This window comes from Narcine bancroftii, chromosome 9 (genome assembly GCF_036971445.1).
Source record: "Narcine bancroftii isolate sNarBan1 chromosome 9, sNarBan1.hap1, whole genome shotgun sequence".
In the NCBI taxonomy this organism is placed as follows: Eukaryota; Metazoa; Chordata; class Chondrichthyes; order Torpediniformes; family Narcinidae; genus Narcine; species Narcine bancroftii.
In genome coordinates this window covers 16,472,847-16,498,297 of record NC_091477.1, presented here as the reverse complement: position 1 = coordinate 16,498,297, position 25,451 = coordinate 16,472,847, and the positions used below count along the sequence as shown (strand labels likewise).

At 39.9% G+C, this 25,451-nt stretch overlaps 1 protein-coding gene across 4 annotated transcripts in view; it reads left to right on the top strand.

Annotated features, from left to right (window-relative positions):
• Positions 1-25,451, top strand: part of sgcd (sarcoglycan, delta (dystrophin-associated glycoprotein)) — a 510,268-nt gene that overhangs the window by 447,435 nt on the left and 37,382 nt on the right. For all 4 annotated transcript variants that reach the window (XM_069898190.1, XM_069898187.1, XM_069898188.1 and 1 more), the window contains 2 exons: positions 21,413-21,500; positions 25,311-25,430. In XM_069898190.1, coding sequence (XP_069754291.1) covers positions 21,413-21,500; positions 25,311-25,430 — 208 coding nt within the window. The remainder of the gene's footprint in view (positions 1-21,412; positions 21,501-25,310; positions 25,431-25,451) is intronic.

The following is a 25,451-nucleotide window of genomic DNA, read 5'->3' as shown; positions in this document are numbered from 1 at the left end:
GTTTTCTCGTGTGTCTGGAATCTACCGTTACTCAGGGGTAGAGTAAACCTGTAAACTCAGGTTTACACAGGGGCTGATGTGGCAGCCATCTGACTTGAACATCTTCACTTTTGTCATTCGGTAAAGCTGGAAAATAGATTGACCATCTGTTATAACACTCACATGATTTTAAATTCCAATGGAAGTGAAAATTACAGGCTTTTTTTTAATGGATGGCAGACAAATGTTGAGCATAAATATTAGCTGTTTTGAAACTAAAAAATCCCTTGGGCCATTTCATCTTGGAAATAAGATGTGTGGTGGTACACCATTGGCCTACTGCAGGAGCAACCTCTGTACCTGCAGAAGAGGCAAGACAACACCTGGCCGGCTGTGAATCAGCCGACCTGAATCGACCAAGCCCCACCTGGTCAGGTGTCAATCACCCTCCAGTATATAAGCCTCAGCTAGCTCTTCGAAGCCACTCTCAGAGTTTATAGCAGCACATCTCACAGCTAGCTCTGTGGAAGTTTACGTCGAATAAAGCCTGTTGTACAGTCTTTTGGTTTTGTGTGTTTGCTTCTGACCGACAGCGCACCACAAGATGCAATAGACCAAATCTGTAGCATGCAGAGCGGATGACTAAGAACAATTGCTTATTTGAGAGGTTAAGCAGAATTGAAATCCAATTCTTTACTGTATGTCTTTCACTGCCAAATCTAAAGATCCTGCTTCCTCTCTCACATGAATATAAAGGAGAAGTGCCACTTGATGAAGTAGACAAAGATGATGTGGTCAAACAATAATCATGGCTTTTATTAGCAGAAACTCATGGTACAATAATGAAAGACAATAGATGCATATACAGTTATATTCAAGGGGAGTGTCCTTAACAGTAGAGATAATGCACAGCCAATGTTAGTACAGCAAGGCTCGCCAGAGGGGAGACAGGCAGCTTGGCAGACATTCACCACAATTATTATTTGGAGGAATGGCAGCTTCTCTCAATCTCTTTGGCTGTTTTATTCAATGCTACTTGTAGGGCCTTGCGGAGCACTAATTGACTGCCATATGCCACAGAGTAACTGCAATTCAAAATATAGGGAGACCACGGGCTGGAGAGCAATTTAGAATGTCCTGAAGCCAGGAAAATCTTCACACTTTTGTTTAGGTAAACGTAAGATTAAAACTTCCATTGCATTAAGCTTTTGAATGCTTTTAGAAAATAGTCGTCCAAATTTGAGATAAGCTGAACTGTAGATAAGATAAATAATTTGTTGATTCTGAGTGGGTTTTTGGAAGGTAATGTGACCTGTTTGCAAGCTGAAAATTTGAACTTTGAAATTTGAAGATGTGGTGTTCTTTCTAAAAATGTCTTCCAGATTCATATTACAATTTTTTTCTGCATTTAGATGAACATATGATCAAATTGACATCAAAGCCCTATTTATATCTGAATATATAATAATAGATGAAAGCGATGATAAGAATAAACAATAATAACTTTATTTAATTTTTCTTTTTTGAAATTCTCTGGCTCAGCTACTTGTCATGCAATGAAGCTCAACTTTTCTCCTTGCAGCTATTTGTTCACACTTTCACGTTTTAGATGACTGTGAAATAGGGAAACCAATGAATGCAGAATTTTAAAAAAAGCCTCATGCATTGAAACTGTATTCAACCAAATCCAGACTTACTCATGAATAATGGAGTTGTGCCTCGAAACTAATTTTGAACATTGTAGACCCTTTTAACATATGATCCTTCACGGAACAAGTGGATTGATTTCTTGCCTTTCATCTGGTGTACTACCTTGTTCAATGCATTCTATTTCTCTGATGGGAAGGTTTGGTTCATGCAATCAACTTCCCTTGGATATATTTATAAAATGCTTTAAGACCACAGTCCATTGTAATCCTACTACTGGCAGACCATCTCTCAACCCAAGGCTGTTGGAATAGTTCTTGTTTCACACTATTTTCTTCGCTTGTCTTGGTGAAAAATGCAATGGAAAGCTTTTCCACAGAATAATTGTTCCCTGAAAACAAATTCCTCAAAAATCAACAGGGAAAAAGAAAACCTTGCATTTCTAAATTTAAATTTAATTTTTAAAAAATGTACACACACAACATGGTAACAGTCCCTTTTGGCGCTCGAGCCTGTGCTGCCCAAGTACACACAATTGACCCTCATCCCAGTACATTTTGAAAGGGTAGGAGGAAACCACAGAACCCGGAGACACCACACAGACATGGGAGAGGATACAAACTCCTTACAGACAGCGCCAGATTTGATCACCCAGTAGCTGGTGCAGTAACAGCGTTGCGATAAACACTACACTAACCATGCCACCTGAACTAGTGCAAGAACTTACCATGTTAGCTCCCAGTGACCATTCCCAGTTTTCATATCAATCCCTCCAAAAGAACACATGCTCCATCTTCTTTCCTGATTTGAAGTGTCATATATTGCCAGGCATGAAGGTTCAGGACTAACGTGGACTTTTAGATGAGTGAGAAATCAAAATATACAAAGAGAAGGTTAGACAGTGTCCATAGAATGAGAGAATTGACCAGAGATTTGAAAAAAAAACATTTTTTGTCTTTCTGGGCTATCTACTAGCATTTTCTGATTTTTTCTGTTTTCTTTTTCTTTCACATTTCCATTATCTACATTTTATTTTACTCTTCAGTTCCTAAATGATTGTTACATAATGGTGGTGATTAACCATATCTCTTCATCAGTTTCACGTTATGTCATTCAATTTTACTCGACAGAGCGCCTTCTTGACCTAACAGCATTCACCCGTGTTTCATATTTTGAACTGTTGAGTTACATGCTTTCAACAGTTGTCTTTTTTTCTTTCCCAATCCTCCATTATTTTCACCTCCTTCGGACCAATTGCTGACCATGAACAAACCTTCACCATCCTCATCTAGTCCACAACAATCTGTGTCAACTGCCCTTTTAGTCTCCATCCCATCGTGGTACTTTAAATCTCACCCTGTTCTCTGCATATTTCAATCTGTCTATTTCAATTATTTCCCCAGTCTGAAAGCATATCATTGATGTGAAACATTAATCACATTTTTTCACATTCTCTCCTACCCATGCCCAGCAACTCCTCTTCAGAATGTTTTTGCTATTAACCTGCTCAAAGTGTATGGTGGCCAACAATGACCAACCCGTCTTTAGGATGTGGAAGTGAATGGGAGTAAGCAGAAGAAGTCCATATGGAGAACACGCCAACTCTAGCACCTGAAGTCACACTACATTTTACACCTGTGTGATAGCACAGATTCTATCACCAATGTGTCTATGTACAGATGGTAGTGTAGCATGACTGTGATTGGCTGAGAGTGTAGCCACTCCTACTGGCAGGTCTTAAAGGGTTGCTCCTAGCCAGACCAGGTCATTCTGGACTGGTCGACCTACTTGTGATAAGCTCCAGTCTTCTAGTTAATAAAAGACTTGGTTTGGATCAACAAGTCTTTGGTTCTTTCGACGCACATCACAACGTTTAGCTTGTATCGAGTGATATTTGAGTGCGGCAGACAGCAGGTGGTACAAGCTCTTTCTTCCTTCCATCTTTCTATTCCCCACTCAGGAAAACCTATGGCAGGGCATATCAAGAGTAAAATAAATTGGTATTTCTTCGTTAAACTGTGAATCTCATTGTCATTAACATGGTGAGAATAATCCGAAAACACAGAGAGAACAGCAAGAAAAGTTAAATATCAGAATTGATCTTGAAGTCAAGTTTATTATCATCTGATTGTACCAATGCAACCCAATGAAACAGTGTTCACTGGTCCTTGGTGCAAAACACACAGGCACACAACACATATTCTGGCAAACAATACATACGCAGGATAAGTATTTCATCTACACAAATAAATACATTTTGTTTCATTAATATGAGAGTCTCGGATGGTCAGTGTGAGCAGTTCCTTTTGGTCATTTAACATTCTCGTGGCTGTTCCTCAGCCTGAAGGTGCTGGCCCTGATACTGAAGTTATTTCGCTGTGGTCTACGGAGAACTATTATCAATGAGTCGTTGAGCACCAGAAAATCCAAAACTGTATTGGCTGGTGGATGCAGTGAAACACAGAAGTCTGAAAACACTGGGATTATAGTAAAAATGCACAGTAATCGCTGCAGGAACTTGGCACTGGGAAATCCACGCTATTGCGGCGGACAGAGCCGACATACTCAATAAAGCGATCTCCCAGTCTGCACCCAGTCACTCTGGTGTAGAGGAGGCTACAAAAATAGAACTGGATGCAATAGTTGACTCCCTGCAAATTCAAAAGTGAAGTGCTGCTGCACATGTTTGGGGCCCTAAATGGTGGTGAGGGAGAAGATCTGGGCACAGGTGTAGCATACCTAGGGGACTGATATACAGTTAATAACCACTAAAGGCTGATGTTGTGAAGCTGTCAGGCTACTATTAACTAAAGGCAGGAACTGCCATCAACCCCATGAGTCTGTGCTGCCCAATTGCACCCAATTAACCTACATGATCCTTTCATTTCGAGCCATGGGAGGAAACCAGAGCACAGGGGGTGGGGGGGAATCCATGCAGTCATGGGGAAAATGTACTTATAGAGGGTATGAGATTCAAACTCCGGTCCAGATCGCTGGCACTGTAATGGCATTGTGCCAACCACTACGCCAACCATGCCGGCCCACAATTTTATATTGATTTATTCTTAATTATTTGTAAAAATTCGTTCTTAACTGTTCATGTTGGGGTACACTGAACTCAAATTTGGGTGTTGCTTAATCCCCATATTTTTAACTTTGTTATTGAAACCTAAAGATTGCTACTGAGGATCCGGAAAGTTACATTCCGAAGGCAAGCTGAATTTTTTTTTTAAACTTCCAGAGTAGAATGCTGATATGATTTTAATAAATTGAAACAAGGTGATGTCGAATGCCATACTGATGGAGTCATGCATGTGTAGAATTGAGAGAGCTCGACTTCACATCTTTAATTTAACTCCATTGACTCAGAGTAAGGAATTTTTCCATCCTGCAAAATGCCAAGATTCTCCACCCTGCTGAGTGCAAAGTTGCCTTTAAAATTATCGAGGTAAAATTTGAATCATTACTTGTGTGAGACTTTTGTGAATGCACAGAGGAATTTTTTGAAACTCAATTCAGCATCGAAGAGACCAACATAACTGTCACCACATAACCTACCGCCATCCTTGAAATTAATCTGGACTTTTAAACAATATAATCTAGTTCAGACAACTGGAAAAGCCGTCTGCCGCATTTGTCATGATGGCAAACCTCTTTGGAGACAATTTTTGAAGCAGTGTCATTGTTTGTGGCAAGTCACTTTTTTTTATTTGACTGAGAGGAAGACTTTTATGTGCTTATTTGTCAGCCATATGGAACTAGTTTTTAGATGCTTCTAGAATGCTTAAGTGTGGGGGATCCACTCTGCCAGTCCATTGAGCTGTTAAATCAAAATTGCTTTGGGAAATTAAATAGCAGATGCTCTTAAAATATACCAAATAACAGATTTCTTGCTCACACTACCGACACACACTTACATTTTTGGACATTTGGGGAACTGAGCATTATTGGATTGTTACAGGAAAATGTCACTGAAGTAAAATATCAGGACTAGTGTTATTGAACGGCAGAGTGGGCAGAGCAGAGCAGGCTTCATTTTCTTACGTCCATGCGTTTATTCCTCAATATGTGTTCTTCATATCCAAACAATAAAGTTGGAAGTTAATTTATCAAGAAACTTCAGTGTTAACCCAGTGCTCCTGATTTAATGTTGTGCAAGTGACAGCCTCTTCAGGGAGAAGGCACTCTTTAGGCTGGTGTCAGCTGTTCATGAGCATTCTCCTACCTAACCTAGGATGATGGCCTTGTCATGGAACTGAAATTAGGAGCACCAAACTCCCCACTACCTACAGCGAGTAAATTTTGAACAGTTTGGACCAGGGTAGATTTGTTCTGAATACCCTCTTTGCTGATTACACTAGGTAGATAAGTTCTGAATACCTTCCTCGCTGATTACACTACAGGCTATCTGAACCAGTCCCCAGGTAAAAAAAAAAACATCATTGCAAGCGGTACCAAAAGGTTACTTCAAAAATTTGAGTGGTACACCACGCAAGTATGAAATATAAATTTCTTACACCAAGAAAAAGGCAATGATGCAAGATGGTGGGGTAAATAATGACAAATTTTAAAGATATTCATTACTTGAATTTATACAATAGTTTTGAAGCATTTTATTTTTATTAATGTTAGCAGTTTTTAACTGTAAGGGAATAACAAATTTAAATTGAGAATTATTTTTATTGTTACATGTACTGAGATACAGAGCGAAGCACTGCAAAAATAATCACCTCGCTCCGGAGCCATTTTTGATTTGAAAAGGCACAGAAACAAAATCAAAGTATCAAGATTAATAGTCACACTGGGCTTCTAACATTTTAACATGACAGGAAAAATCCCATTGGCCCACAGTGGCATCCTGCTACTCCAAGAGCCATTCCAACATCGGAGGGTGGATAGGATTATCTTCATACCTTCAGTCATAGTCTCGGTAACAGCCACAGTAACAGGAAATACTGAAAAATGTTCAGTGCTCAAGAGCTTTGGCAACCTGCTGAACCTATCTGGATGTTGAAGTCGTTTCAGAGGTAGACTTGGTTTTGTTCTGTTCTCTGCTACTTCTCTCAGAAGAACTGCAAGAGGTAAATACAATGTTTAAAGTTCAAGTTCAGATTTATTGTCAGAGTATATACATGATATCACATGCAACCCTGAGATTCCTTTCCCTGCAGGCGAGGCAGAATTACCACCTATTGGTAGTGCAGAAAAACTGTACACAGCGTAAACATGTAAACAAATAAAGAAATGTAAACAAACTGTGCAATAAAGAGAAAAAAAATCAAGTATAAAAGTAAGAGTCCTTAAATGGGTCCCTGATTGAGTTTGTTGTTGAGGAGTCTGATGGTGGAGGGGCAACAGCTGTTCCTGAACCTGATGATTCAAGTCTTGTGGCACCTCTATCTCTTTCCTCATGGTAGCAGCGAGAACAGAGCATGTGCTGGATGATGTGTATCCTTGATGATTGTTGCTGCTCTCCAAGGGCAGTGTTTCCTGCAGATGTTCTTGATGCTGGGGATGGTTTTGCCTCCGATATCCTGGGCTGTTTCCATTACCTTTTGCAGGGCCTTACGCTCAGGGGTATTGGCATCCCCATGTGTTTTAGTGGATGGCAATATAAACGGTTTGAATGCAAACTCGTGGCAGGTGGAAATGATATTTATGTATTGTGAGAAGAACATTAAATAGATCCTAGATGGAAGCGAGTGCATGGAAGAAATTATGCATGTCTCATATCACTTTGTTTTTCTCTGAGGTGAATATTCGAGAGGGTCTGAAAGTAAAAGCTGTTAGCTTCTACCCCATTCAGTTGATATTTGTTTGGACATGATAGATGAAAGCCCAGGAATTAAGTAATTTTGATTTTAACAGATAATAAGAGAAAGGTCAGTTAATACAATTAACCTAATATTTAAAAAAATCCTTCTCATGCAAATGCTTGTGCGGCCTGCTTTTAATTTTTCTTTTGTAAAATTGTTGATTCGCCAATATGTGAAGTTGGGAAGCACATACACATACTTAAATAACATGAGGGTAAATGGATGCTCTTTTTTCCCACTTTTGTCAGTCTCAGTTATATTTAAACTGGCTTTTGTAGCTCATGATGGATGCATGGACTGAGAATTCATTTTCACTGTGAAGAAAATCCACTTCACACCTGCTCAAAATCTGAAGTATTCAGCTGGTGCCTGAATGAACATCAAGATAAAGCTGTCTTCTGCATGGATCCCTTTTGAGTTGGGGCCTGGCATGAATTCTGGCTCCTTATAATTATGGTTACAATGCTGACATTTAATAATACTGTGGAGACGTTAAGTAGGCAGGGTGTATATCTGGCAATTACATTACAGTTTCCCATGGCAGGAGAGTCTAGAACATGAGGGCACTTCTTGCTTTTTGCTAAAACCTTGAAGAAAGACTCAGGCCCAAAATTCAGTAATATATCTTTACATCCTATGGACGCTGTGGAACCAGCCAAGTTCCACCAGCGTTTCTGTGTGTTTTACTACAATCTCAGCTTATAGGCTCTATCACTAACCATGAAGTCGATAGCATGGGAATGATAGGCTTTAATAAACACAATACTTTGTCTGGCCTGGATCCAGATACAGGGATGGCGGAAGGGGCCAGGTCATAAGGGGAGGAGACATAGGAGATGAGTCACTAGTGGGCGGGCCAGCCTCACAAATACAACAGCACACAGGTAGGGAATAATGTACAAGGAGAAAACATATCAATACATCAGCATCTGCAGATTTTTGTGTTTCACAACTTCAAGCATAAAGGGCATCTGCTTAGAACAGAGATGCATAGGAATTTCTTCAGCCATAGATTCTGGTGAATCTATGGAATTTGTTGCCACAGGCAGTTGTGGAGACTACGTCATTAGGTGAGATTTGATAGGTTTTTGATTAGCCAGGCTATCAAAGGTTATAGAGAGAAAGCCAGGTAGTGGAGCTGTGGGAAAATGGATCAGCTCGTGGTTGAATGGTGGGGCAGATTCGAAGGCCTCTTCCTTTTTATTATGATTTTATGGTCTTTTGGTAGGAAACTGATCTGTGCCAGACTGAATCAAGCATGAAGTAAAGCCTGAGAAATACTCTGAATCTCTTTTAAATCGATCTAAAACTTTAATAAAAGCATTACATAATAAAAACACAGTGTAAACTCTTTGGCCCATGTTCTTGTGCTGACCTATATAAATTTCCCTACCTCACACCCATAGCCCTCTATTTTTCTTTCATCCATGTGCCTGTCAAAGTCTTCTAAATGTCCCTATTGTATCAGCCTTCACCATCACACCTGCACTATGATTTGCCTTTAAAAAAAAATTACCGCTGACGATTCCCCTAAACTTTCTTCCCCTCACCTATGCAGACGTCCTCTGGCATTTTCTACTGTCGATCCGGGAAAAGGTGCTAGCTGTCCAGTCTATCTCAGCCTTTCATAATTTTATATATTTTATATATTTCCTCTCCATAAACTCTGGATGACAAACAATTCCTAAATAAAAGTTAAGAAGTAACATCTGTGTTCTCTAGTTTCTTCCCATATTCCAAAGATGTATGGTGTTAGTCGCTTAATTGGGCAGTGTGCGATCATGGGCCGTAAGGGCCTGTTACCTTGCTGAATCTCTAAATTTAAAAGAAAAATACAATTAACCTGAAACCCATATTAAATTGCTAGTTTTATGCTCCCCTCTCTTAGCCTCACCACATCAAGTATATTGGTTTTATCCCTCACTTCCCCCAACTTTTCTGCAACTAACTAGTTCTCTGACTTTCCAGCTTCTGATGAAAGGCCTTAGACCTCAAATTCTGCTTCTCATTCCACAGATGCTGTCTGACCTGTTTCCAGCAGTTTTGGTTTTCAGTTCAGATTTACAACATTTGTAGATTTTTAAAAATTTTAATAAAATATGAGGCCAACCATTTTAATGTCAAGAACAGAAAGGCGGAACATTTTTAAAATTATAATCAACTGGGAACTGTTGATTTCCAAAGGGATTGAAGTGATTTTCTGCATGTCCCTGAAAGCTAATCTGCTCTGCAGCAATGAGGAAAGCAAATGCTTAGTGGTCTTTATTAATAAAGAACTTGAGCAAAAGAATATAGAATGGTTGAATGCATGGAGGAAATATGAGAATCTCACAAAAATGTGCTCAACTAAAATCTGCCTGAAGCACAGACATGGACTGAAGAAACAATCAATAGGTGTTAATGTACAATGGTACAGAGATGTTTATGGTACCAGTGATAAGAAGCACTCCCAAGTGGAAGTAAAAGAGTAAGGACAACATGGTGTTTAAGCAGACCTGAAAGGAATCTGGCAGCATGGTGTTTAAGCAGACCTGAAAGGAATTTAGCAGCATGGTGTTTAAGCAGACCTGAACGGAATCTGGCAGCATGGTGTTAAAGCAGACATGAAATGAGAACAGAAGTGGACCTTGAAGGAATATGACAGCATGCTGCTCAATTGGACCTTGGGGGAATGGTTCTCAGCCTTTTTCGGTCTGAGGCTCGCCTGGCTTCTGGCCTAACATACCATGGCCCACTAGTGGTAATGACAGCAATATTTTCAAGTCAAAGACAGCTCTGCAAGAAACACATCTTTATCTAATTTAACGTACATTATTTAACATTTTTAAATAACAAAAATCACTCCAAGCAAACACTGAACACAAAAACTCCCAATCAAAATCAAAGCTCAAACCACATTAATGAGACCCCCGTTCCTGAAGTTCCTTCACCAGTTTCCACATCCTTGGTTTGTTGTAGAGAATGCACACTTCAGATCTGCCTCCACTTCAATGCATTTTTGTGCCTTTGCTTTCAAACTGCAGCAACATTGAAAAACCTGATTCACAAAGAATAATGACCATGAGGGGCAGGATCTTCTGAAGACACTCCTTTGCAATGTTGGGGGATCTACCCATCATTTTAAACCAAAACTCAGAGATAGACAAAATCTCAAAGACATCTCTGCATCCAGAATCATTTTGAAGGTCACTGAGTTAATCTTGCAGATCATCAGGGACTTTTTTGACTTTAACAAGGAAGTTCTTCTCAGCTGATTTCTGGGAAGTAGTTCAGGAATTCTTCTCAGAGGCAGCTGAGGCGTGAGACAACATCCTTTGCAACATCAGCATCCATTTCATTAACAGCTACTGTTGAAAGAGATTCAAACATGGCAAAGCTCCCTCCCTTGGCCTTGTGTTTACAGTTTTCAAACTTTTGTATAAATGCATTGACAGTATCCACAAACTGGATGATAGTTGTGTCCTTGCCTTGCACCCTGAGATTAAATTTGTTCATTTGCTCACCCTTTCCTGTTTTCACTAATCCTAAGAGGAATTTTGCTTTTAAAATAAAAGGCGAGTGAAAAGTTGCAGACTCCGAAAAGTTGCCATGGCCAGACTTGGGGTGGCAGTAGTGAACAAAACAATGGCGACAAGGAGGTCTTACGAGAGCTGGACTCGATGGCCACCATGTTGTATTTAGCATCGGCCTTTTAATGTTGAGAGAGAATGGGAGGTAGAGGATGGGTAGATAGAGCAAGGGAGGTACCGAGCACAGGGGGCTCGGGAGGAAAAAGCCTGGGGCGAAAGGAGTCGGCCCCAGGAGAGAGGCCCACAAGCAGCACCAGCTGAGGAATGAGAAGCTGGAGGTGAGAGGTGATGAGTGGGCGAGGGAGAAGAAGGAGGAGTGTGTTCATTGTATGTGTGTGTATGTGGGGGTGCTAGGAATGTGACCTGGCGGCAGCCCGAGAAAGTTTGGGAGCCATTGCGTTAGGTGCATCCAGTATGATTTGAGTCTGGGAATGCTTGAAAATTTTTCCCATATAAATTAATGGTAATTGCTTCTTCGTTTTATGCCATTTTAGCTTATGAAAGGTTTCATAGGAACACTCTACTTCTGGATAGAAGGAGCTAACTGTATAAGAAGCTTTTCTAAATCAATCAAGATGTAGGTTAAAATACATTTGGTTCAAGGTTTCTTTTATTGTCACAAAATAATACCTTCAAAATGTCACCTGCAAGATAAAGCAAGCAAAGAGACATCATGATCCTAGTGCCCCTAACAGTCGGAGAAAGAGAAGAAAAGAGAGTCTCTCCAGAGTCACTGAGTGTCCATGGATTTGGATTGAGAGGAATGTGGGCAGACGTTGGCAGATGGGAATAGCCCAACTGGACGAATTGGGTAGCTCCATGTCGTGCTACCCAAGTCAAAAACCGGACCACCAAAAGAAAATGAGGAAAGTTTAAAGGAGATTTCAGAAGTAATTGCTTTACTAAAAGAGTGGAATACATTGCCAGGGTGATGGTGGAGGCTGGTACAATAGGGACATTTAAAAGGCTCCCAGAGAGGAAGCTGCATGAAAAAAAAACAGGTTTTGGGTGTATTGTAGGCAAGGATTAGATTGTTGTGGTGTAGGTTTATTTAAGTCAGTATAACTGACAAGGGCCAATGGACGTATTCTCAGCTGTTACGTTCTATGTATTGGAGGAATCATTCAAGAAGCAAGCTACATCAAAAATAGAAAGTCGAAAATTCATTGAGTGAATTTGTATTCAATGCCAGGTGAATAAAGATTAAGTTAAGAAATCAGAAGCAAATAATACAATTCCTGCCATGATATACAAACAACCAAATTGACCAGGAAAGCTAGAGATGAAAATCATTTTTTTTTAAATGACAGCACTGCTGCTGGTATGGGCCTGCAGAGAGCGGAGATAGAGTGCTCCCCCAGAGGTCCATCTGCCCAGTCCAACTGCCATCTCTGTCACATAGGCTTTAAACAGCCCAATAGTGGAGGCCACGGTGATTTATTTTAAAATCCTGCAACTGCGGGGTCTGGGCCCAAGATGGCGGCACCAATGTGCAGCAGTGGCCATGAGGGCTTGGAGCCCAAGGAAGCAGAGCACTGGTGCAGGGCACCAGAAAATGGGGAGACCACCCTCTGTCTGAAAAGGAGAAGCAGAGGAGGTGACTTACAGGGCGGTGACCACGGCAGCGGACCAGCGAAGAGCTCTGAGACTGAAGAACACACAGGCAGCAAGCTGTTGGTGACTCTAGGTGATGAACGAGTGCAGGTTGCCAGCGACTTCGGTCAAAGGGCTCTCACCAGGCTGTGGGCTGCTGGAGATTGGCTCAAGACTGGCTGAAGGGATACCAGGTATTGGAACTGGGAGGCAAGAGGGGACCGAGGGAAGAGGAGGCTTCCTGATTGTGTCAGAGGCTTGTATCTGGATCTTGGGTTGCTTATGGTTTGACTGAAGGATGAGTGGCTGCCGAGACTGCAGCAAGGTTAGAGGCAAAGCCACAGATTTTCAGTGACTCTGGGGTGACTCTCTTCTGCTTCTCATTCTCTGTTAGGGGCGATGGGCAATGTCTGCTGATTGCAGATCTTTGCCTACCTTACGGCAGACTAAACAAAATGTTATATAATATATTTTCTGTTTAATAAAATAACGTTGAATCTTGAGTTCAGAGAAATAATATAGGAGTAATTTAGTTCTTAAATTGATGGTCATTGATGTGGACATTTGACAATGTTCCATAAGGAATTACGACTAAATATGGAAATGTATGGATTTGGAAGACTTATTACATGGATTAGTGTTGGATTTAGATATGGAAGGGAAAAGGTATGTCATGATTGTTTCTAGCACAATGCATTCGAACCTCAGCTTGTCGTAACATGCATTATTCACTTGAATTCAGGAATAGGAACCTAAAGATCTAGATCAGCCATTCTCAACAAGGGTCACAGCACATGGACTGAAATCCTTAATGGATGGATGGGGGGTGGGGGGGTGATGGCTGTGGTGCACTGTTAGCCAGAATCAGACACACAAGGTAAAGACTGTATAACAGGCTTTAATCCACAAAGACTTCCACAGAGCCAGGCTGGCTGTAGCTGCAGCAACTCTGAGAGAGGCCTCAGGAGGCCGGCACAGGCTTATATCCCAGAGGGTGATTGACACCTGACCAGGTGGGGCTTAATCCATTCAGGCCGACTGATTGACAGCCACCCTTATACTCCTGCAGTAGGCCAGTGGTGTACCACCACAGGGTCAAGGTGTATAGTGGGTTGAAGAGAAGAATGGAAGAAATCAACTAAATCTGGCTGCTTCACAAGGAAGGGAGCTCATAAACTTTTGAGCAGAATCCTAAGGGGCCATAGCCAAAGAAAGGTTGAGAATGGCTAATTTCGATTTGAAAATGTTATGGAGAAGGCATGTTCACCTATGGATCTGGATCATGAAGCAGGATTCTGTGCAAACAAGCAGGTCTTGAACCATCAAAGCATTGATCGGCAGGGATTTCCCAATTGTGCTGCAACATGCGATCCCTCATGGATTGTGATCAAAGCACAAGGCCATGCATGCATAAATTCCGGGAATGGTATTGGAATCTGAACTCGTGACTTGTGTATTAATTCAAACATTGTGTTCTCCTTAATTTGGTGTGAATATTTGGTTCACAATACCAAGCTGTAGCTTGCAAATTTGTTGCTGCATTTATTTCTTAGCTGGCACTGATTTTCCCAGTTAAGAGTGAATTGAGGTGAATTGAGAAAATCTACTTTAAGGAATGATAGCACTGGACATTGTTATATTGAATTGACATGTATTTTAACATGCATGGTGTACTGATTAATAATTGGTAGCTCCTAACTTGAAATAATCAGGAACAACCATTATAAAAAATTTAGACAGAAGGTTAATAACATGATCAAGGTGAAAATGTTGGTCTTGACTTGGTGTCTTGTAAACCCTAGAGTTCTGTCCTATTTAACCACTCAATTGATCAATTAAAAGACATCATTACCTCAAATGAAATACAAAAATGTGTTGGGGAAACTCAGCAGGTCGCACCATATCTATTGGAAGTAAAGGGTAACCAACATTTCAGCCCTTCTACCTATTAACTCTTACCTGTTTGCCTTTACATCTCAATCTTCCCCTTCCTCCCTCCTCCCCACCTTTTTATTCAGGGATCTGTCTGTTTTATTTTCCTGTATCTAATGGCAGGAGCAAGGGGGAGACGGCGGCCCCGGCCTCGGTCGAGTGAGGCAGACGGAGGCCCCGGTCCGGGCAGTATGGACCGACCTAGGAGGGGAGGCAGGCCCCTCCAGCCCGGGTAAGAAACCTGCATAGGAGAAGGCCACTCCGATATAAAACCTACGACCCAAGGACCTCGCTGCCACGTCCCAGCTTGCTTGGCCACGGCACACGAACCATGGGTGTAAAGGGTGGGGCCAGTACTGCGCGCACTGCACTCCACCTAAAAGCTCCTTTGCGCAGGCCCGAGGACAGGTCCACGTCCTCCCCCTCAACGTCCTCCCCCTCCACGTCCTCCCCCTCCACGTCCTCCCCCTCAAAAGATGCTCACAAACTCAAGCTAGCATGCTGGAACATCAGAACCATGCTAGATAAGACTGACAGCCATCGACCTGAACGTCGGTCTGCCCTCATTGCACATGAACTCCTCAGACTTGACATCGACAATGATAATGTGATTTTTGTTAAAGCACTGTCTCCAAAAGGGAACTTTTCTTTTTTAAATCCATATATGAAGGTAGTGAGAATAAAACTAATCTCCAGTTTGGACCATTTTATTCACATATAGTTTTTTTTAAATTATTTAATTATTTGCATCATTACAGGAAAAAAAATGAATAAAACATTAATCAAATATCCATAGCCAAGGATACAAAAAAAACTTTTATATATTTTCTCCCCATTCCCCCCTCCCACACACATATAGTTTTTTACTTAATGCAGAAAATACTCTATAAACAACAGTCATAGGTCCCATACTTCTGATTCACTTTGTTTTCAACGAGAAATGTGTGTTGTGCACGTTGCAGATATTATCACATGCTTGAAGTATGACTGGAAATTACATCAACATTTCCCAATTCCCAATGTTCCCAATGGGTGGGACAACTTGCCAAAATGTATGTTTCTAATTAGCTTGCTGAATCACACAAATCACACCATTTCCTTAGTTGTATTGTTGCGGATTGTAGTTATCTGTTAGGATGATTTGGTTGTGTGCTCAGGCCTTATTTCAATGCACGGTTACCAGTTTGAGCTTGCTAACAATCATCGCTGTATAAGCAGCTGCATTCAGCCTCTTGGAGTCAATCCCGTTCCATATATCAAAACTGTTGCCTCCAGGTAATTAAAATTTCCTGTGTATGGCAGGAGTAAAATGAGGCCAAAAGTATTCTTTGCCTCACCATCTGTTTCCACTATTTAACATTGTCGTCCAGAGATGGTGAGATGTAAGACAGCATCATCAAGAGTAAGAGATGTTAAACAATAAATACAAAGTCTGGGCTTTTGTACTATTAATTTATTTGGGTTTTTTTTCCTACCTTTTCAGCTTTGTTTTTTGATACCTTATTATTATAATAGAAAATGCTGGGAAGATGATAATTCCATTTAATTTGATATCCCTGTCTTAATACTCATGGTGTTCTGAATACAGTAAAATTCTGTTTGATTTTAAATTTAGACATATAGCTCAGTAACAGGCCATTTTAGCTCACAAGTCTGTGCTGCCCAATTTACACGCAATTAACCTACACCCTCGGTATGTTTCAAATGGTGGGAGGAAACCAGAGCCTCCAGGGAAAACCCACGCAGACAGGTGGAGAATATGCAAACTCCTGACAGAGCACGGGATTCGAACCCCAGTCCTGATCACTGGCACTGTAAAGGCATTGCGCTATCCCAACTCTGCTTTTCATCGAGCACTCAGGACTTTGGTGATGTTGGATTGGCAGATGTTCTTGACTACGGATTTATTCCCACTCCTACTCCCACACGCTGATGTTTTGATGTTGTACAGTAGTATGATAATTTTCCAGTGAACTTGCTAAGTTTAAAGGCAGCAGTAAAAATAGATCCTGATTGATTTAATGGAGCATAGAAACAGGATCTGTCATTTTCAGGGCAGCACAGAAATCACAGAGGACTGAACAAGAACCACACCTCCAATGGGTTGAGGAACACCTGACCCAGCTGTGATGAAGAGAACAGAACAACCTCAGCGCTGAGGGGAGCACAAGAATCCCAGGATCTGATGTATTGAGGGCAGATTATAGATTGATCCTGTCCACAATAAGACTGTCCATGTGGTCCCAGAGTTGTATATTTTGAGTGATCTATTCTCTGTTAGATCAGTTGTGCAATTCCCATCCTTTTACATCTAAGAATGGTACAATCAGGAAGGATTCCTGCTTCAAATTTGCATTTTTTTGAAAAGCGGATAGGCATTTCAAACATCAAATTTATTCTCAGTGTACATTCTTGACATCACATAAAACCTTTAGATTCTGGGTCAGGCAGAATTCCTAATTATCAATAACTGTAAACTACTCAAGAGGAAAGAGCTATAGAGAAAAGAAAGAAATGTCCACAAAAGAAGGAAATGTAAATAAATTGACTAGGCCAATACTGAAAAGTAAATACTCAGTAATAAATAATGAACAAAGTATTTGCTTAAATGAGGCCTTAAATGAGTCTCTGATTGATTTTGTTATTTAAGAGTCTGATGGTTGAGGGGTAGAAACTATTCTTGATCCTGGAGGTATTAATCCTGTGGTACGTATACCTCTTTCCTGATGGTAGCCAGCAGAACAGAGCTTCTCCTGGGTGGTGTGGATCCATAATGGCTGATCACATCTGGTGATAAAATACTTCTTAAAATCTCAATGGAAGGGATTAGTGAGCAAAGCCAAAAACATTTCTAAGCTGTGGTTTAAAAAAAAACTGCACTGAAACCTCATTAGAGCATGATTTGTTAATCCGCAGAAATGCTTATAGCGCGGGTGTCTGTGGACCCCAAACATTAATTTTAGGATGCCAGGCTAACAGTGGCTAACAGCCACAAACTCAAAAATGGGCTCTTATGACTTATTTACAAGATGTGGATGTAAATATGTAGATTTTAAAGATCTTAAAGGTTTGAGTCACAGTATTCTGTTTTCCTGCTTCTTGTGTCACTCGCATTCTAACGAGGTTTTACTGTATTTGTCTCCAGTCCTGTGTAAATTGTTGATTCTCTGCAGTTGTTGAATCATGAATTAAAATTCTAGATCAAAGACATACAACTTATGCATTAGGGTACAATTTTTACCAATTCAATGAATAAGATGCTTTTAATGCAGGGAAGTCAGTTAATTTCTCTGCATTTCTTGTTTAAAAAAATGCAGGAGATAAGCATTCTTGTTTGAAATCATAATTAGGGAAATGAACAGAAAAGTACCTGATTTGCTGAATATTTTCAACACATTCTATGTTTATTTCAGGTTTCCAGTATCTGCAGGGTTTTTTATGTTCTCTAACATGGATCTTTGAATAGCAAATGAAAAGATTTCCTGTCTAAGAAATTTCATTACAAATAATACTGGGCAACATTTTTTTCAAAAGGCTCCTTCCTGAGAGAAGAAAAATGGGGATTATGAAAGGCAACTTCATGCAGAATACAAATATAATTTCAGATTTGCTTTATTATCATGTAGGAAATTAGAGAAAGATTAAATTCATTTTTATTCAATTTAGCACATTTAATCATATAATTATACTGACACATTGCATGAGTTCAACTGATCTAAAAATGTTTTGCCACTGATTTTCATTTGTACTCATCATCTGATGCTTCTCCTGTCAGTGTCCAGCAATAGTCGTCCACCGTTGCTGGATTTCAGTTGCCCTGATACTGCTTTTCTATGGTCGCAAAGTCCTGGTGAAACTTTTCACCATGTTTGTCACTGACTGCACCAAGATCAGCAGGGAAGAAATCGAAGTGTGAAGGCAGAAGATTAATTTTCAATGACATTTTGCACTTCATAGTTTTGTATGCTTGAAGCAGACTTAAATTATGACAGGAAACCATAAAAAATAAGTTATATCTATAAAACGGTACATGATAGGAAATTTTAAAGGCGATTTTCATGATCATCAGCCCAAAATCCATAAAATACACCCAAAAGTGTTCAGGAAGCAAATTTTTTGTTGTCCAGTGCAATTAACCTCCTGAAATTCTAAATCGATGGAAAACATCTGACTCAAACATAAGTTGCTATTGATGATTTATTAAATCATTGAACTTCAATGATCAAATGTTGCATTTACATACCAGACCAGCAAACAAAATTCACCAAGACAATGGTATCTTCAAAACAATAATTTTTATTAATAACTATTATTAATATAACATTTCTTACTTAACTCTCTTCAACCCTAGTATGCGCATTTGTGTGTGTGTGTGTGTAAGTGTGGGGAAGAACAAAAACCCTGACAGTTTAGATACGATTGTAAAAAGAATCAATTTTTAAAGTTCGGTCAGTTTTGTTTTGAAACTCAGATTCTTTAAATTGTTGCTCAAAAGCAATTATAAAGTAGGTGTGAGGCATCAGACTACTTCAGACATCAGACTTCAGATGGTAGCAGCAATCATCAAGGACCCACATCACCCAGCACAAGCTCTGTTCTCACTGCTGCCATCAGGAAAGAGATCTAGGTGCCACAAGATTCACACCACAAGGTTCAGGAACAGCTGCTACCCCTCCGCCATCAGAATCCTCAACAACAAAGTCAATCAGAGACTCATTTAAGGACTTTTACTTGTGCACTTTGTTTTTTTTGTTCTCTCTGTATTGCAGTCAGTTTATTTACATTTGTTATCTGTTTACAGTTCTTTTATTTGTTTACATGTTTACGCTGTGTACAGTTTATTTTTTGCACTACCAATTAGTGGTAATTCTATCGCACTTGCAGGAAAAAGATATCTTAGTGTGATGTCAAGTATTTACTCTGGCAATAAATCTGAAATCGAAATCTAAAATCTCCAAGAAATTATGACAAACTTCAAGGGTAATTTTAAGGCTGTATACCTCATGGCAAAGGTCAATCTTATACTTCTAAATATTATTTTATGACACCTAAGAACTTTTTGATGATAATCTATAATCTCTTTTTAACATTTTTTTTAATCTTTAACCTGAGGTCCATAAAACCTGTAAGTTTTATGAACAGGAAATAAGCAGGTGTTCCTTGTTAACGCTGGATTGAACAGAGTGCTTCTTGGTGTTTATTTCCATATTGTGAGTCTGTCCACATAAACAAGCGCTGTCTCATTAAGCATGATTGCAAGAACATATTCCATGTTATAATAATGAGTCATGGCCTTTTGATTTTAAATTGCATTCTTTGTGGCATCAAAGGCATGCCTTACAAGGCCTATTTCTGTATTAACAAAAGGACCTGTCAAATACAGGTTACCAATATAACCCTTGAGAAAGAGATGTGGAAGGAAAGCATTTCACATTGTCTTAACTATGTTATTATGATTTAATGGATGGAATGAGCATGGCAAGTGTTCCAGGTTATTAATTATCCAGAGACAAAATGATATTCAAATCCATGTTAAGATCAGTAAAAATGGCTGACAGTGTAAAATAAAGATGGAGTTGACTCGCTATTAAAAACCATCAGTACATTTGCACATCTTGCAAAGCAATAAAAATGCAAGAGTAAATTTTATTTCTCATTCCCACCGAGGTTTAAAATTAAGGTCATTATAATAAAATTCCTTTAATATGTTCTTTATTAATTTAAAAACATAAAAAAAGAACAGAGTAGTACAACCTGGAGATGTATTCTGTGCACTTGATGTAAGAGCAGTGTTAGATTTAGCTTGTCTGCCTTCATAAAGATTTAAGTCTTCATAAAAGGTATTCAAAAGCCAACAACAGTAACCAATTGTCAATTGCCACCAGGTAATCTAGGAGTGGGGCTTCAGAGCATATACTATCTGAGAATCACTTAATGTTTGGGGGTTGATCAACCTCAAGCAGGGAGTCAATGTGTTTGATCCTCAGCATTCAGTAAAGTAGATACAAGTGGGTGGAACTATTGCTGTGGACACCAGGCAGTGGAGTAAATCCAACATGACTTGGCCTATTATTCTGACTTACTTTTTGTGTCATATATAGTACAGCTACCATTATCCAAAATCGGATATATCCAAAATCCTCAGCTATCTGAAATTTTTTGGACCTGGAAAATCTGAAAAATTTTGAAGCCAAAATAACATAACTTTACCTCCGAAAACTTGGATCAATGATGATATCCGAAACAATAAGAAATCCTCAGTTATCCAATGTTTTTTTTTGGAGCTGAACTGAATTTTGGGGAAAAAAAACCTCTGAGTAGAATTTTGCATTTTTCGTGTTTGATTAATCTTATTTTGTTCAGGCTGAGGTTTTTTCTTTTGTGTGTGAGAATTAAACATTATCTCATGCTTTTAAAAAAAAGCCTTCCCTTGTTTGTTGTTGTTTAAACTGTTACAAGTGATTTGCTGCTGCTACTGGACTGCTTTTTTAAAACACATGGCCAGTTATCCAAAAAAAATCTTTTAATCAAGCTAGGCCCGATCTTGACCATTTTGGATAATTGGAGTTGTACTGTATAAGCAACATGACTGTATCATGATTAATGCACCATGGAGGTGAAAATATGGAGTAATAAAGCCACCATACACAAACGTGTTGGAGAAACTCATTAGGTCACACAGCATCCAGAGGAAGTAAAGCGTAAGTAACATTTCAGATGAAGGCCCCAGGGCCAAAATTTTGGTTACCTTTTACTTCCTATGGATACATGTCAACTGCTGAGATTCTCCAGCACATTTGTTTATTGCACTTGGCCCCAGCGTCTGCAGACTTTCTTGAGTATTAAACCTAATTATATTTTTTTCTCTTTTATTAGGATAGTTCTCTTTATTTACAGTCTTCTAGGAATGTTACAGTGAGCATCCGCAATAGTGAGGATCAGACTGTTACCCAATTAAATACAGGTAAGCTGACATCATGTGGATGTTATCTCCCCCCCCACCCCCCCCCCCCACACACACACACACACACACACACACCACACACACACACACACACACGTCAGATGTGCACTAAATAATGAGGAAGAAGTTTCCCACACCAGCTGATTTGATGATAAAGAGTAGAAATAGAGTGATGCTCTGTATCATCAGTAATCTTGAGCTTGTAGTTATTGCTTTAATTTAATTTTGAATTTAATTTAGTCATGCAGGACAGTAATAGGCCCTTTTGGCCCAATTTCACCCAATCAACCTTCAACCCGTTACGTTTTGAAGGGTGATAGGAAAACAGAGACCCTGGAGGAAACCCACACAGACGCGAGGAGAACATACCAACTCCAGATAGACAGCGTGGGATTTGAACCCCGGTTACTGGCGCTGTAACAGTTTTGTGCTAACTTCTACACTGACCATGCCCCTTTCTCAAATAAATTGTCAGCCTAATCTTATCCTTGATAGTGAGGTGGTAGGTTGGGTCAGAAGGAGGAGGAAACATTTCCTTTGCAGCGATGGAGAATGCAAGAATATGGCATGCATCAAATTATGTACCCAGAATCTAGACATTTCTTTGCTCAATTAATCTTACAGAAAGAAGATAAAACGACATAGAGAGATGGCACAGAAACAGGCACTTCAGCTCAACAAGTCGATCAACCATCTATTCATGCTAATTCTTCTTCTTTATTCTCCCCAAATTCTCAAAATTATCCCCCAGATTCTAACCCTCACTGAGAGGTCATTTACAATAGCCAATTAACCTACTGACCTTAGGGTTGTTTAGCAAGAACTGGAGCACCTGGAGGAAGTCCATGTAGCCACAGGGAGAAAGTGCAACATCCATACAGAGCACGCAAGGTTAGGACTGAGCCCTGGACTCTGGCATTGTGAGGCAGCAACTTTACTTGAAGTAGTGGAACTAGTAGTAGCTGCTAGTTATGATAAATTACAAGCATGTTTTATACTCATTTTTACTTTGCGTAGGCATCAATAGCAGAATTTTATGCCTTCTTGGGCAAACTGGATGGATTATAACACTATGTCTCATTCAACTCCATGGTCCCTAAATTATGAGGCAGATTTTTTTTTCTAAATAATAACCATTGCCTCAAAACACAGAAATGCTGGAGGAACTCAGCCAGTCTCACAGAATCCTTAAGAGGTCAAGATATATATTACCAAGGACAGAATTCACTTTGTCCTCACCTACCAGCCCACCAGCCTCAGCATCCAATATATCCTCCTCCACCATTTCCCCCACCAGTCTTATTATCTTGTTATCCCACCACCAGACAAATAAATCCCCTTTTCTCCCTTTCATAGAGAGTGCTCCCTCCATTACTCCCTCATCCACTCCTCCCTCATCACCAAACATCCCCTTGGCAACAATGCCCTAGACCACAAGAGATGCTCCACTTGTACCCACACCTCCTCCCCCACCACCATTCATGGCCCCAAACAGACATTCTAAGTGAAGCAACACTTCATTTCTAAATCTGCAGGGATTATCCACTGTATTCAGCGCTCCTGATGTGGTCTCCTCTACATTGGAGAGACTGGATGCAGACTGCACGATCACTTCATGAAGTGCCTTGGCTCTGTGCGCTGCAATAGCATGGATCTCCCAGAAGCTGCCCATTTCAATTGGCCGCCCCCTTCCCTTATTGATGTCTATCCATGGTCCCAAGCACTGCTTGCGTGAAACAACCGCAAATTGGAGGATCAACACCTCATCTTCTGTCTGGGCACCTTCCATCCAGATGGCATTAACACTGACCTCTGATCTCCATTAGATACCCCCATCTCCAATTTTATTCCCCCGTTTCCTTTTCTCTCTTTCTCTTTCTCTATCCTTTTACAGAGCCAAATCAATCCTCACCTTTCCTCTTATCATGTCCAATTAACATCTTTTGTCTGTTGGCCAGTACCCCTCCACCTCCCAATCTTCCTGCTTTCTTTCCCCAGTCTTTAATTCAGATGCCTGTCTTTTTTACTCATACGTTGAAGAAGCATTCAGGTCTGAAACTATATCTTTATTTCCTAAGGACGCTGCGAGATGGGCTGAGTTCCTCCAGCATTTCTGTGTTTTGACTACAATCACAGCATTTGCAGACTTTCATGTTTCAATAACCATTGCCTGTCAACCATCATCCTTTTCAATGCACTCTTCTAATCAACTATAGTCAATTCTCTTCTTGTGCTTTCATAGTTTCCATTGTTTGGACTAAGACACTAGTTTTGCATTCAGTTACATTACTTTCAAACTCAGCAGCATTTCTTTTCAGTGTGGTGAAAGTGGAACTTAACTCTTGATCACAAGCTGCATGTTATGCTTGTTTCAAATTCAATTCCACCGAGTTTACTGGAACCGAGATGCTGAAGTGAAATGCAACCTTCATAGGCTACTAAATAAAGCATGAAGCACACATAAAAAGAGATGAATTTCTATCACCATATCACCAAGGTGAATAGCGTTGAAAAAACAGGAATAAGAAAATAACAAAGATTAATTGTATGCTAAGAAAATACCTCTTAAGAGATTACTTAAAAATCACCTTGGACTAACATCCGCTGAGATGCATGAGAAATTATTCTGATATGGTTATAATTATGATTCTTATTTACTTTAAAAAGGAAATGTGTTGCCTTTTGGGTCAGTATTTGCAGAAAAAACAAAGTATTTTTGTTAACTCCTTTCAGCCCAAAGATTCACTGTTGACTGATTACATTGGACAACATTTTTTTCAAAAGGTTTGCTTTCTGAAACAAAATGGGGATTATGGGAGACAACTTCAAGCTGAACCCAAAGATAATTTCAGATTTGCGGTATCATGCAGGAAGTTGGAGAAACATTAAACTTTATTGAATTTAACATGTTGAATCACATAATGACCCTGACATATAGCATTCGTTCAACTGACCTAAAAATGTTTTGCTGCTGACTTGTGTTTGTACTTAGCATCTGATGCCTCTCATGTCTGTGACCATCAATAGTCGGCCAACAATGTTGGATTCCAGTTGCCCGGATACTATTTTCCATGGTTGCAATGGCGTGGTGAAACCTTTCATCATGTTTTTCACTGACTACACCGAGATCAACAGGGAAAAAGTTCAAGTGCAAATGCAGAAAATGCATTTTCAATGGCTTGTTGCACTCCATGCTTGAAGTAGACTTAAAATATGACAGGGAATAACAAAAGTAGGTTCTATCCCAAATGGTACATGATAGGAACATTTTAAGGTGAATTTTGCAATCAGCAGCCCAAAATCCATAAAATACAGCCAAATGTATTCAGGAAGCAAGATCTTTATTGTCATCCATTTATAATGTCAAGATTGTAGCCACCTTCTCTGGTCACCTGGATCTCACCCTTCCACTGGCATTATGTTGGGGGATTCTCAGATAATTCAAAACAAACCTTGGATGATAGTCTTTTAGAGACCTAATTATGACATATTCAGGTCACCATTTGGACACGAGTTCCTGTGGAGCAAAAAAACTAAATGAAGGAAGACAGACACTTTTAGTAGATTAAATCATTTAGCGCAATGATTAACTAACTGAAATAAAGGGGGATGTGTCAACTCTTTGAAGATATGAAGTGGCCGACTGGTGAATTATCAGTTTGGTTTAGTTTTGCAACCAAGTTGAGCATCACTGCCCCAGAAAAGATTCTAAACAAGAAAGATGTGGAAAGTGCTGAACTGCTTGTGGTTCTACATATAACATAACTCGATTTCCAGTGCCTCCATCATGATTGTTTGTGTTCTCCACAGGAAGTGAAGCTGTAGAAGCACGAAGCAAGAGGTTTGAGGTCAATTCGAACACTGGAAAGTTATTATTTTCCGCAGAAGACGGTGAGGTGGTGGTCGGTGCTGATCGCTTACAAGTCTTAGGTACTGTCCTTTTAATTATAC